General features: G+C 46.7%; 1 protein-coding gene across 1 annotated transcript in view; it reads right to left on the bottom strand.

Moving 5' to 3' along the window:
• Ildr1 (immunoglobulin like domain containing receptor 1) overlaps nt 1-11,695 on the bottom strand; it is a 33,844-nt gene that overhangs the window by 15,986 nt on the left and 6,163 nt on the right. Inside the window, exons 2-3 of the mRNA XM_021209739.1 lie at nt 3,259-3,429; nt 2,037-2,186 (exon numbers count right to left, since the gene is read on the bottom strand). Of these exons, the coding sequence (XP_021065398.1) occupies nt 2,037-2,186; nt 3,259-3,429 (321 nt within the window). The remainder of the gene's footprint in view (nt 1-2,036; nt 2,187-3,258; nt 3,430-11,695) is intronic.

Raw genomic sequence — 11,695 nt, 5'->3', positions numbered from 1 at the left:
TGTCCTCCTACACAACTACACACACACACAAGAGCAGAGATGTCCTCCTACACAACTAAACACACACAAGAGCAGAGATGTCCTCCTACACAACTACACACACAAGAGCAGAGATGTCCTCCTACACAACTACACACACACACAAGAGCAGAGATGTGTCCTCCAGATTCGCCATGGGGAGTTTTCATCCTCCAGAAACTTAAAGGAGGTTGGCTAATTAAAGATGTGAGCCCAGGGGTCCAATCAGAGCCAATTCTGAGGAAGTAAAGCCAGCAAAGTCTTTAAGAGTGCACAGGGACACTAAGAGAAATGCAGACAGTACCTAGGCGAAAAGTCCAAGGGCTGCCTTGTGGAAACCAGAGGATGAGTGTGAAAAGATCATATTTAAGCGTTACAAAATTAGAAGCAATGGTTAAGTTGACCCTTTAAATGGTCGTAAAATATTTACTAATTCCCTATACTGTTTGGGTGCCACAAGTGTGTTTCATCCCTTAAAACCAGCAAACATTTTTTTTAATATTTATTTTTATTATTTTCATTTGGGAGTGTGTGTGTGTGTGCAAATGGGTTCACATGAAGGTATGTTTGTGCATCTGAGTGCGATGCTGCAGAGGCCAGGAGAGGGCACTGGACTCCATGGAACTGGAGTTATAGGTGGTTGTGAGCCGCCTGAACATGCTGGGAACTGAGTTTGTGCTCTCTGGTTAACAAAATGAGTTCTGTCAGCCACTGAGTGAGCTCTCTAGCCCTTTCAAATACTTTTTCCTTTGAATTTTTGATTTTGTGTTTATTTATATAATATATGTGTTTTGCTACATATATGTCTGTATACCACTTGCATGCCTGATTCTCAGTAAGTCAGATTCCCTGGAGGTAGAGCTACAGGCTGTTGTGAGCCACCATACAAGTGCTGGGAATTGAATCTGTGTCCTCTGGAAGGATAGCTAGTGCTCTTAACTGCTAAGCCATCTCTCCTTCCCCACCAATACTTTTTTTTTTTTTTTAAGCACAGCATATAAAGCTCACTGCAATAGTCCCTGAGTTCTGTCTCTATAACATCATAGGAATCCAGGACGGCAGGCTAGGAGTGAGGGGCACTGGCCCATCCTGTGCATAGAAATACACCGTGACTAGATAATGTAGCATCATTCCACGTTGACTGTCCAATAAGTGATTTTCACACAATGTCACAATTCTCCGTGAGATGGTCTCTATAACCAGTCTCACTTAAGAGAACCAGAGGCAAAACAACCCAAAACCTGAAGGTGCTTGCCCAATTTCATGTCCCCTGTAAGTGCAGAACAACCACCACACCTGAATCCGGCTGTGGGCGCTGCTGCTTCCTGTATCGGGTACAAAGAAAGGACCTGCTTTAGACCCAGCTCCCAGACCGTGCCTGCATTTCATATTTACTGCAGTTTCGGGAGGGTCCCATCCTATGTGGCCCTCTCTCTCTCTCTCTCTCTCTCTCTCTCTCTCTCTCTCAGATGAGAAGAAAAAGGCAGAGGAAAAGGCCGGCCTGCGGCTAGTAGCTCAGCTTAAGCATGGAAACACTTCGACTCTTGTGCCCAAGTGCTGTTTCCTCTACCCAGGGATGCAGTGGTCTCAAAGAAGCCACTTGCCCTCCAGCTCCCAATTCCGTTGGTATAGGCATGAAGAGTGGCCGAGGGGACCGCAGAGACCTGGTGTGGGGGTGGGGTGGGGGCGGGGTGAGAACAATTTCTAAAATTGCGTCAAAGGAGCCAGATCTGTATTTTAGCCTGAATCTCAAGAAACAAAGGAACCTGTGACACCCTGACCTTTAACCAAGGCTGCAGAACATCCTTTCCTCCACAGACCAAGTTCCAGGGAAGTGGCTTTAGATGGTGGAACACATTCTAAGAATCTGGCACTTGGCTTTAAACAACACAGTGACCAGTTCAGTCATCGAGCCCCAGAAGATCAGGGGAATCCCTTGCTGACTCAGCCTGCCGGGCCCGGCTAGTGTCTACATCTTCCTAAAACCCTAGTTCCCCTGCCTCCTCCGCCATACTCACGGTTCTGGATGGTGATCTTGCGTTGCCGGTAATCCACCCCCAGCACGGGCTCACTCTGCCCACGCCGCTGGGCCACGATGCGAACTTCCCTCTGATTGTCACTACAGTCATTGGAGGGGTCCTGGCCCAGGGACAACGCGGCCTGGTATGCTGAGAAGAGAGCACCAAGTCACTCAGCCAGCATTCAGATTCTGCAAGTCAGATGTAGGATCGGAGCTAACAAGTCCCAGCTGACCGCCGGGAACTCCACTCTCATCAATAAGCCTCCAAGCCCCTTGACTGCCCGGTTTCCAAAGCCTGTCTGCATTATTTACAAAATGCCCACGCCCAGCTTCTGTTCCAGTGGGGGTTCACTCTCCCAACCCTCACTACAGAGAACGCAAAGCTGTTAAATCTACCAGATGACCAATACCCGCTTGCTCCCTTAACCCAAGTGTTTTAAGAGTAACCCAGAAGAATCAGTGCCTCAATTTGGAAAGATTCCTTTGGTCAGACTAAGTGAGTAGACTAGGTGAGATTTTTGGGGGGGCGGGGGACTCTGTCCAGTCATACTGTAAAGCTTGAGTTGCAAGAGCTACCTGCCCTTCCTTCCTCTGCTTCATCTGAGAACGCCCACTTCCTTCCCCCAAGCAGGCTGCCTTTCTAGTTTGTACTGGCAAACTCTCTATAGGTCTAATCACCCCAGGCTGACTGTGGGGCTCCAGGTTCCTCTGATGCCAGAAAGAGGCTAGAAATGAGCATTTGGGAAGCAGAGCCTGGTGACAAGAGCTGGGATAGCCCTTACTGAGAATCAGAACTTGGCTAAAGTTAAGGAGGCGCTGTATATCACTGTTGTCTGAGATGTCCAAAGGCTATCTGGAGGCAGAGAGCGCTCCCCTACCCAAAGTGTGACAGCGAGCTGGGGTCTTCCAAACAATGGCCGCTGACTTGAGGTCCCACATGGCTCAGAGCTGGTCTGTATGAGGAATGTATAGGAGGGACACAGGCTAGGTCTTTTATGTCTGAGCTGCCTGAAATAGTTTTAGGACAACACGGGGTAAACAAACTGACATTTGCCCTTGAACAACTTGTTGTGCAACCTGGGTTCAGTTTATCTGAAAAATAAAGTGGCCCAGCAGGTTCTTCTCAGGATGACAATTAGTGATCTGTAACGACCCTGGGCCCCAGATGATAGCCTGCAGATGCCTGGGACCGTGGGCAGAACAAGGATGGGGCTACTCACAGGCAGAGAAGTAGTCAAAGATGGGGTCCTTGCAGAAGGACTTGAAGCGCCATGTCACAACCACATCCTGGAGCTGGGCAGAGGTGGTGTAGTCACATTTGAGGGTAACGGAGGCAAACAGAGTGACATAGCGTTCAGTGTGCTGGACTGTGACCAGCAAGGAGAGACACCCTGGAGGCAAGAGCAGGAGACAATGGTAAAGGTGACCTACTTTTGTTCCTGAGTAATAAAAGCAATGCAAATGAACAAAAGCTGCCCTGCGGCCCACCATTGGCTGGGAGCTCTTAGACGAAGGAGTACACAGGAGGAATGGGCCCTAAGCACCTGGAGGTGTGGGGGAGGGAAGGGGGAGGAGTCAGGAAAACTTCCCAGAATTCACAGTCCACTAACACACCCAGCACCAGTCCAACTATAACAACCACACACCCATAGCAATAAACGAACTGTATTTAAATAAGGCCACAGTTGAAGTAGAGTTGTGATCCAGTTAAAACCAGTTTCCCCCTGTCCCTTCTCTTCCAAAAGTGGTTTTCCATTTGAGACCTGGATCAGCTAGTACAGCCATTTCGTCCCAGAATTACAGCTGGGTGGGTCTACATTGTGAGACCTGTCTTAGGAGAGGGTGGGAGGGAAGGATGGAAGGAAAGAAGAAAAGAGAAAAAAATGGTTTCTCAGTTTCCTAAAAGTCAGACTATTATCTGACTCAGTGGTTCCCATTCTGTGGGTCATGACTTCTGGGAATACACTGATATTTATTTACATTTTGATTCACAACAGTAGCCAAATTACAGTTTGACTTGGAGCTAGGTGACACACAGGCACCAAGATGGAATGGTAGAGTGGTAAGAGAACCGCCCACAGCCAGCATCTTGGAATGCTTCAAGGTTGCCTTAGAAGGAGGTCTTCCTTGGAAGGTGGGGGTGGCGGTGGGGGTTAGTGTAGAGCATTGGTACCCAAGACTGTCCGGAGAGTTTCCAGCCGCAGGACTTAGGAGAGACCCAAGAACTTACATTTCAAACAGATTTCCATGTCCAGGATATATGGAAGTGGTTGTGCTGGGGGGGGGGGAACAGCTGGAATGGGGGGGGGGAAGAACAGCTGGAATAGGGGAGGGAGAAGAGCTGGAATAGGCTACCTGTTACAGGTTACCTCTCCAGGCTCTGGATTCAGACACAAGCCATGCCTTGTTATTCACCCAACACTAGAGGAACTTCTTGCTAAGTTTCTCTTTCCTCAGCTATTGAGTGGGGATCATGATAGCATCCTGCATCTGGAAACCCCCAAATCTGAAATGTTCTGGAAGCCTAACTTTGCTTTTCTTTTTTGTCATGTATATGCGTGGCATGAATATCTGTGGACTCCGTGTAGAGGAAGGGTGTCTTGTCTACTCCTCTCCACCATGTCACCTTATTCCCTTGAGAGAGGGTCTCTCATTATCCCTGGAAATTGCCATTTCCTGGCACTCAACAAAGTCCAGCAAAAGTCTCCCCCCACCCCCCATGCTGGGGTCCCGAGTGCATGGCCACGCCTAGTTTTTACATGGATGCTGGAAATCTGATCCCAGGTCTTCATGCTTGTACAGTCAACTCTCTTGCCCACTGAACCAACTCCCCAGCACCCATAAAATTTTCTGAGTGCCAACATGACCCCCCAAAGCATTTTCTCTAATTTTAGAACATCTCAGAGTTCACATTTTCAGACTCAGGATATTTAGCTAACAAAGACCTACACAAACTTTCCCAAATTTGAAATCCCCAATCTGAAACTCTTCTCGCTCCAGGCACTTTAGGTAAGAGATACTCAACGGGCACTGACTTTACCATGTCCTTGCAGAAGGCCAATCAGGGACTCCACTGCGAATGCTGCCTTCTTGCTCTCTCTAGCAGAGTTCTTTCAGTAGAGCCTTCCTTTCTGACTGAGCCATCTTTTTAGAGGGCAGCTAACTGATCTTAACATCATCATCATCATCATCATCATCATCATCATCACCACCACCACGATCACCATCACCATCACCTCCACCATCCTCCTCCTCATCACCACCATCACCATCAGGGGAGGCAAGTGTGGGATCAAATGAATACTCTGAGGATTTGGTTCTCCCCTTTGACCTTTCTGTGGGCTCCTGGAGATTGAATTTCACAGGGTTGCATTCAGGATTCATCAGGGTTACATTGTGACTTTCCACAAAAGACTCAAAGGTCAAGTTCTGGACCTAACAGTGGGCTTTCAGGAGAATGGAACACCTCTGACCCTGGAAGAACCTGAGACTCACATCGCAGCATGATTCTGCACTGAACGCTTCGCTTCATCTTTGGCAAAGCGTCTCTTAAGAGCCCCAGCCTAACTAAGGATGGGCACCTTCTTCTGCATTTCTCACATCTCTGAGGAGACAGCAGAACCCTGCTCAGAGCAGGCTCTGGCACTCAGATATGACCTGGCCAGTCTGTGTTACCACCCTTTGACGTTAGTGGTGAAAGCTGTGTATGAAGACTGTGCAGAAGCAAGAAATGTCAGCCAAACCTAAAGACTCAGGTAGGTTTTTAGACCACATATCAGAAGCAGGGAGGGGCGGGGGGGGGGAGCGCCGCTGCTTCAGGAAGGGAGGAAATGAAGGAGCGAAGCTTCTTTTCTGGAAGGTTTGCTGTTTAGGGAGCCTGGAGGGAACCAATCAGGCTGAAGCCTACGGGAGGCAGGTAATTAGGCAGGACAGGTGGTGAGTGGGTTATGGGCACATGGGGGTGGAGTCAGGACACATCTATCTTCTAGTTCAAGGATAATTACTGATGGCATCCCAGAAGAACAGAAGACCATGGGGGGAGGGGTGGGGCGTGCTCAGCTGTACTACTCAACCGTGAATGGAAAAAAGGACATTTTCAGAATAAACCTTCAAGAGTTTGGTAGGAAAGAACCACCGGCCTTGACAGCTGCAGGATTCTGAGAACTCAGGCCCGGCAGAATGGACGCGCTATGGCCTTCCGTGAAAGGTGACACAATGCTATTCTCACATTTACATAAGATGAGCCCTGTTCTTCCTTCCTCACAGCTGGGGCTCGAATGTTCTAGACAAACCCTTTGGCTTTGCACGGCGCCTTCCAATGTTCTCTTTCACACACACAAAAAGAACCTCTGATCCTGGAAGGAGCACATGGACAACATGTGGGCTTGTGACTTGCTAGGGTCACTCTGAGGGACGCAGGGTCAGGATTCTCTCCCCGTGCAGCGTTCTTGATGTACTTCCTTCGGTTAGAAGAAGAGGTGCTGGCAATCCCTAACTTCTCTATTTGGCTGAAGGGTAATTTGGTAGGGTGCAGCTCACTCAAGTTCCAGTTGGCTTTAATGCAAAGACAGAGCACTTGAGGGAGAGAATGTGTGTTTGCTGAGGGTCAGGAAAGGGAATTTAGTTGCAGTCAGAAGGTGCTCTAGGGAGAACTTTGAAGAATGCCAGCTCTAAACCCCTAGAGGAAGAAGAATGGGATCTCTCTCTCGGGTGATGGCCTTGATTACCAAATGCACATCTAGCTCCTCTTACATGAAAGCCCTTATTATGGGCAAGCCATAGCTGGAGTGACCGAGTCACCTTTACCAACGTCAGTGATGGCTTTGTTGCCTGGGGACAGAGCCTCTATCACTTCATCCTTTTGTCACTCTCACGGCTTAAAGCATTTCAGATCTTCACAGGTTCTGAGCATTAACCTCATTTGCGCTTCCTCCTAGAGACCTACCAACCCCACAATACCCCAGTTGGACCACAGGCCTTCACCTCTACTCTGCCACACACACACACACACACACACACACACACACACACACACACACACACACAGGGATGGTAGGGAAGTTCAGGGAGAGGAGATACCAGAACACTCTTGTAACTTTCTGTACTAGGCACCCAGATGGATAGATGGTCTTTGTTTCTTGTGCTTACCTTCACAACAGGGACTAGCTATGGTCATTCAGAGGGACAAAAGTTCAGAGGGTATAAACCAAGACCCATGTACCTACTAGCACATATCTAGTTAATAAGTATCAGTGTTGGAATAAAACTCAAAACCACCATGTATCCTAAACAGGCAGAGCTCCTCTTCCAAAATGGACATCAGGCACTAGACCCCTATGAGCAGTAGGAGGTTCCAGGCTGGGCGAGAGAGAAAGGAATTACTAATTAGTTCATCTCGAAAGTAAGATTGTCCCATCTTTCTTTTTCTTTGGCTTCTGACTTTTACTCTGCACAACAAACCACACAGGGCATCCACAGAGATCCACACACAACAGAGAGCCACCCATGAGGCTTTTTAGGGTGAGACCTGAACAACAAGCAGAATCTGGGTTGGAAAAGTTTAAATTCAAATGAAGAATGTTCTGATGACGGATGGCCTGGTCACCTGTTGTCAGATTTAGCACTGAAACCTTTCAAAGCTCTGTTTGTTTGTTTGGTTTGGCTTGGTTTGGTTTTTGTTGAGACAGTGTTTCTCTGTGTTATTATAGCCATGACTGTCCTAGAACTTGCTTCATAGACCAAGGCCTCAAATTTGCAGAGATTTACTGTGTCTGCCTCCTGAGAGCTGAGATTAAAGGCGTGTGCTAAGTTTTCAAATTCTTGACATCCCTTCTTCTTGGGACCCTTCCTATGCCTAGTCTGCCACCTAACGCCCAACTGTCTCTGTCATTTTTCTCTTGAAAACTTTAAAGCTTAGGGACTCACTGCTTTTATTCCGAACCTAACACACTCTCTCCCCATTCTAGAGACCTGATGCATTATTTCTAAGCTATGGGAAATCAGACAATGGTATTATCTGCCTCAGAATAGAATGATAAATGTCCCCAATAAGCAAAAGAGCTTGGAGTGTATCCTTTGGATTTATTTCATCTGAATCAAGCGGTTAATGTCAATCAAGACCAGAATGTTAAAGGAAATCCTCTAGAAAGAATTGAAATTATCCAAACGTAAGCTATCACGATAGTCTCTGCCTTTTCAAAAGCCGTGGGTAGATGGAATGCTTTACAGCTCCGTACCCCGGCAAACCCATTCGCAGTTTGCCTCTTCTGTGAAAGAGGAAGGGAGCGGAGAGATCTGTCATTTAAGGGTAGAATGGAAACTTCAGATGAGCTATGAGAACACATGGGAAGGAGGGAACAGGACGGGGGTTCTTCGTTTCCCACCACCAGGTACTTTCCGAGACCATTTCTCGCTGTGCCAAGTGGGGACTGCCGTCTACCCTAAAGTAAGAGGAAAGCAGACCAATGAAGGTACAGTATCTCACCAGCCAAATGCCATATATTCCCAAGTGCATGCAGAACATGCAATAGTTCTTAATTCAGTGTGGTACCAAATGGGAAAAGAGGTTACAGTTTCTAAATGATGCCATCCATACAGAAAAGAGATGCCTTTTTTTTTTTTCTTTGAATCCAGACTTTATGGTAGGGCTTGGGGGAGGGGCTAGATGGTATTTCCCTTCCCACCCCATACAAAGTTCTGCTCGAAGGACATAAGCTATTGTTTGTATGTACTTGGGATGTCCCAAAGTGTCCATGTGTTAAAGGTTGACTCCTGAGACGGTGAAAACTCTGAGGAGAGGAAGTGAAGGTTTCCCACCACTTGGCCATGCTATCAAAGAGGATGGACTAAGGGATGCTGGTTTTCCTCTCTTCTGAAGCATCTCTCTGCCAGGGGCTGAGTTACTCCGTTCCATCCCAGTCACACCTCAATCCCCAAAGCAACCCTGAGCGGAAACCTCCAAGCCTGTGAACCAGTGCAAGCCTTTTCCCTTCCCAAGCTGAGTTTCCTTTGTAACAGCAATGCAAAGTTGACCCACACAAGGCGGCAAACAGGGACACAGAGCCCAGCTGGGGGGTATAAGGCCTGGTGCCCCACTGGTGGGAGTCTGGTCACTTGAGGGTTTGCAAATGTCACAGACACCTCAGCTCCACTCAGCAGGTTAACAAAAAGCACGCCAGCTCAATCTTATCAGAGTTTATGTTCGAGCGAGCAATCTCAGTAAGTGTATTTGCCGTCAGTACTCGCTACATTCCCTTAGATAACAGAGCAAATATGACAGAAGTTGAAAGGAAAGGGACCAGCAATGAGCAATGAATGGGAAGGGACAGGGAACACTGGGAGAGAGGTGTGGGTGAGGAAAGTGGGTGGAGGAAGAATTAGGTCCACGCATGCAGAGCTGGGCTGGGGGAGGTGAACTAAGCACCAGGCATCACTGGGGACACCAAAGGAGACTGAGCATCTCCTGTACTGTCCAACTCAGTACTGGGTGCTTTGTTATCTCCTTCTACCTCTGAAGAAAAGCAAAGGACAAGTAGAAGTTCTTTTTTATTTTTCTCAAGTTTATCAGTGGCAGTCCTCAAAGGTGTGGCCTCTATGTATGACACACAGCTAGTGAAGCCCAAAGATACATTTTAACAGAAACTTCCTAAAGTCCTATGCTCTGCACTGTCCTTATTATACCACCCCAGTTTCCAGATAGGTGTTCAAGAATGGTTGAGATGGGGCTGGAGAGATGGCTCAGCGGTTAAGAGCACTGACTGCTCTTCCGAAGGTCCTGAGTTCAAATCCCAGCAACCACATGGTGGCTCACAAACATCTGTAACTAGATCTGATTCCCTCTTCTGGAGCTGTCTGAAGACAGCTACAGTGTACTCACATATAATAAATAAATACATCTTTTAAAAAAAAAAANAAAAAGAAATTAAAAAAAAAAAAAAGAATGGTTGAGATGTAACCTTTTGAGGAATATTCTCAGGGCCAGGGAGATGGGTCTGTGGGTAAGCACACTTACGGCTTGCACAGAATCTGGTTCTCATCATCTACTTTGGGTGAATCATAATACCTATAACTCTAACTCCAGGGGATATGATCGCCTCTTCTGGCTTTTGCTGGTGCCCAGACACATGGGAGCATACATGTACAGATACACAAATAAAAACTAACTGTTAAAGAAAAAGCATTCTCAAATTTAAAAGGCATTTACAGACTTATTCTAACCATTGCACATAGGATTGCTGTTTCTTTATTTTGATTATTGATATCAAATAAACAAGAAGCTTCCAGCAACCCAAAGGGTCAAAGTAAAACTATCCCTCCCTGCTTGCCGTTAATTCCACTGGGTGGAGGTGTCGCCGTTAATAGTCTGGTGTGCATTCTTCCACATCTTTCCCCCACTACTTAATATGTACAATGATTAGCAACTTTGTTTTATCTTCAAATGACCGACATATTCTGTGTAAGTATCTAGAGATCTATTTGTTCCCAGTGACCCCATGAAAATCACTCTGGGAAGTATAACTTATTGCAAATTTTCCTAATAGGAGTTTGGGTTGCTTTTGATTTTTCACTATTAGAAAGAAGGATGCTGTGAATTATTGGAATGAATATTTTAATCTGCACTTTTTTTTTTATTTCATAGTGTTTTCCCAGTCAGAGGAAATAAACATTTGTGTTGTAATAGCTACTTCAGAAATTAAATTTATATAGTCGCATAAACAGTAAACGACAATACTGTGCGTTCCACAACCTTTCCGGAAGGGGAAACTTGCAATTTAAAAAGAAAAAAAATAGGGGGAAAACTTTTTTAAAGGTATCCACTCAGGTAACTTGATCTTGACATCCCATCGGCTTCTAGTGGGAGAGGACAAGACTTATTTGAGGGGCATACACTTGGAGTTTCCCAAAGTCATCTGCCCAGGTTGGTGATTCATGCCCCCACACACTAATCTCAGAGCATATGCAAATCTGGGCCCCAGCAGAATGCTCACATACATTTATTTTTGAGTGCTTACTCTGAGCCAGACACTGTTCCAGAGGACAAGGTCTGTGCTCTGAGAACTCACCCTGTGGCTGGGGGCTCAGTGATAAGCAATAAAACACACAGATGAAACATCTGCCATGAGCAAGCCTGGCAGGGTTTTCAGAACCCACCAGAGCTTGGAGGCCAACTCCTACCACTGTATACCAAGGGACGGGTAGATCCCCGTACCAAATGCTCCTGATGGCTCTTCTTTGATGTTTCAATTTCTAAATCAAGCCCAAGTCCTAAATCAAGATCCTCTGTAGGAACATGGGCTTCTTTCATGCTCCATTTAGTGGATGACCAAGACCAAAACTCAGGAACCACCCTTAGCATCTCTTTCTCCTTCATTAGTCATATATAGTCTTGCCACACTGGGTTTGCTTATCTCTTAAGTACCTCTGGGATCTCTGTTCTTCTTCACAGCCATCTCAGGACATCTCAGCCACCGCCTGCATATGGCCTTAGCTTAGCTGTTACGGTAAGCCTGTGGTTCCCACAATGTATGGATTCCACAGTGCTGCTCATCTCCCAACTCAAACTCCTTAAAATCTTTCCATTAGTCTTAACAGCAACAACAATACATGCACTGGCACACACACACACACACACACACACACACACACACACACACACAC

The sequence above is a fragment of the Mus pahari genome, chromosome 12, assembly GCF_900095145.1.
Source record: "Mus pahari chromosome 12, PAHARI_EIJ_v1.1, whole genome shotgun sequence".
Taxonomy (NCBI): domain Eukaryota; kingdom Metazoa; phylum Chordata; class Mammalia; order Rodentia; family Muridae; genus Mus; species Mus pahari.
Note: the sequence above shows the minus strand (reverse complement) of the source record. Positions and strands in the feature narration are given on the sequence as shown.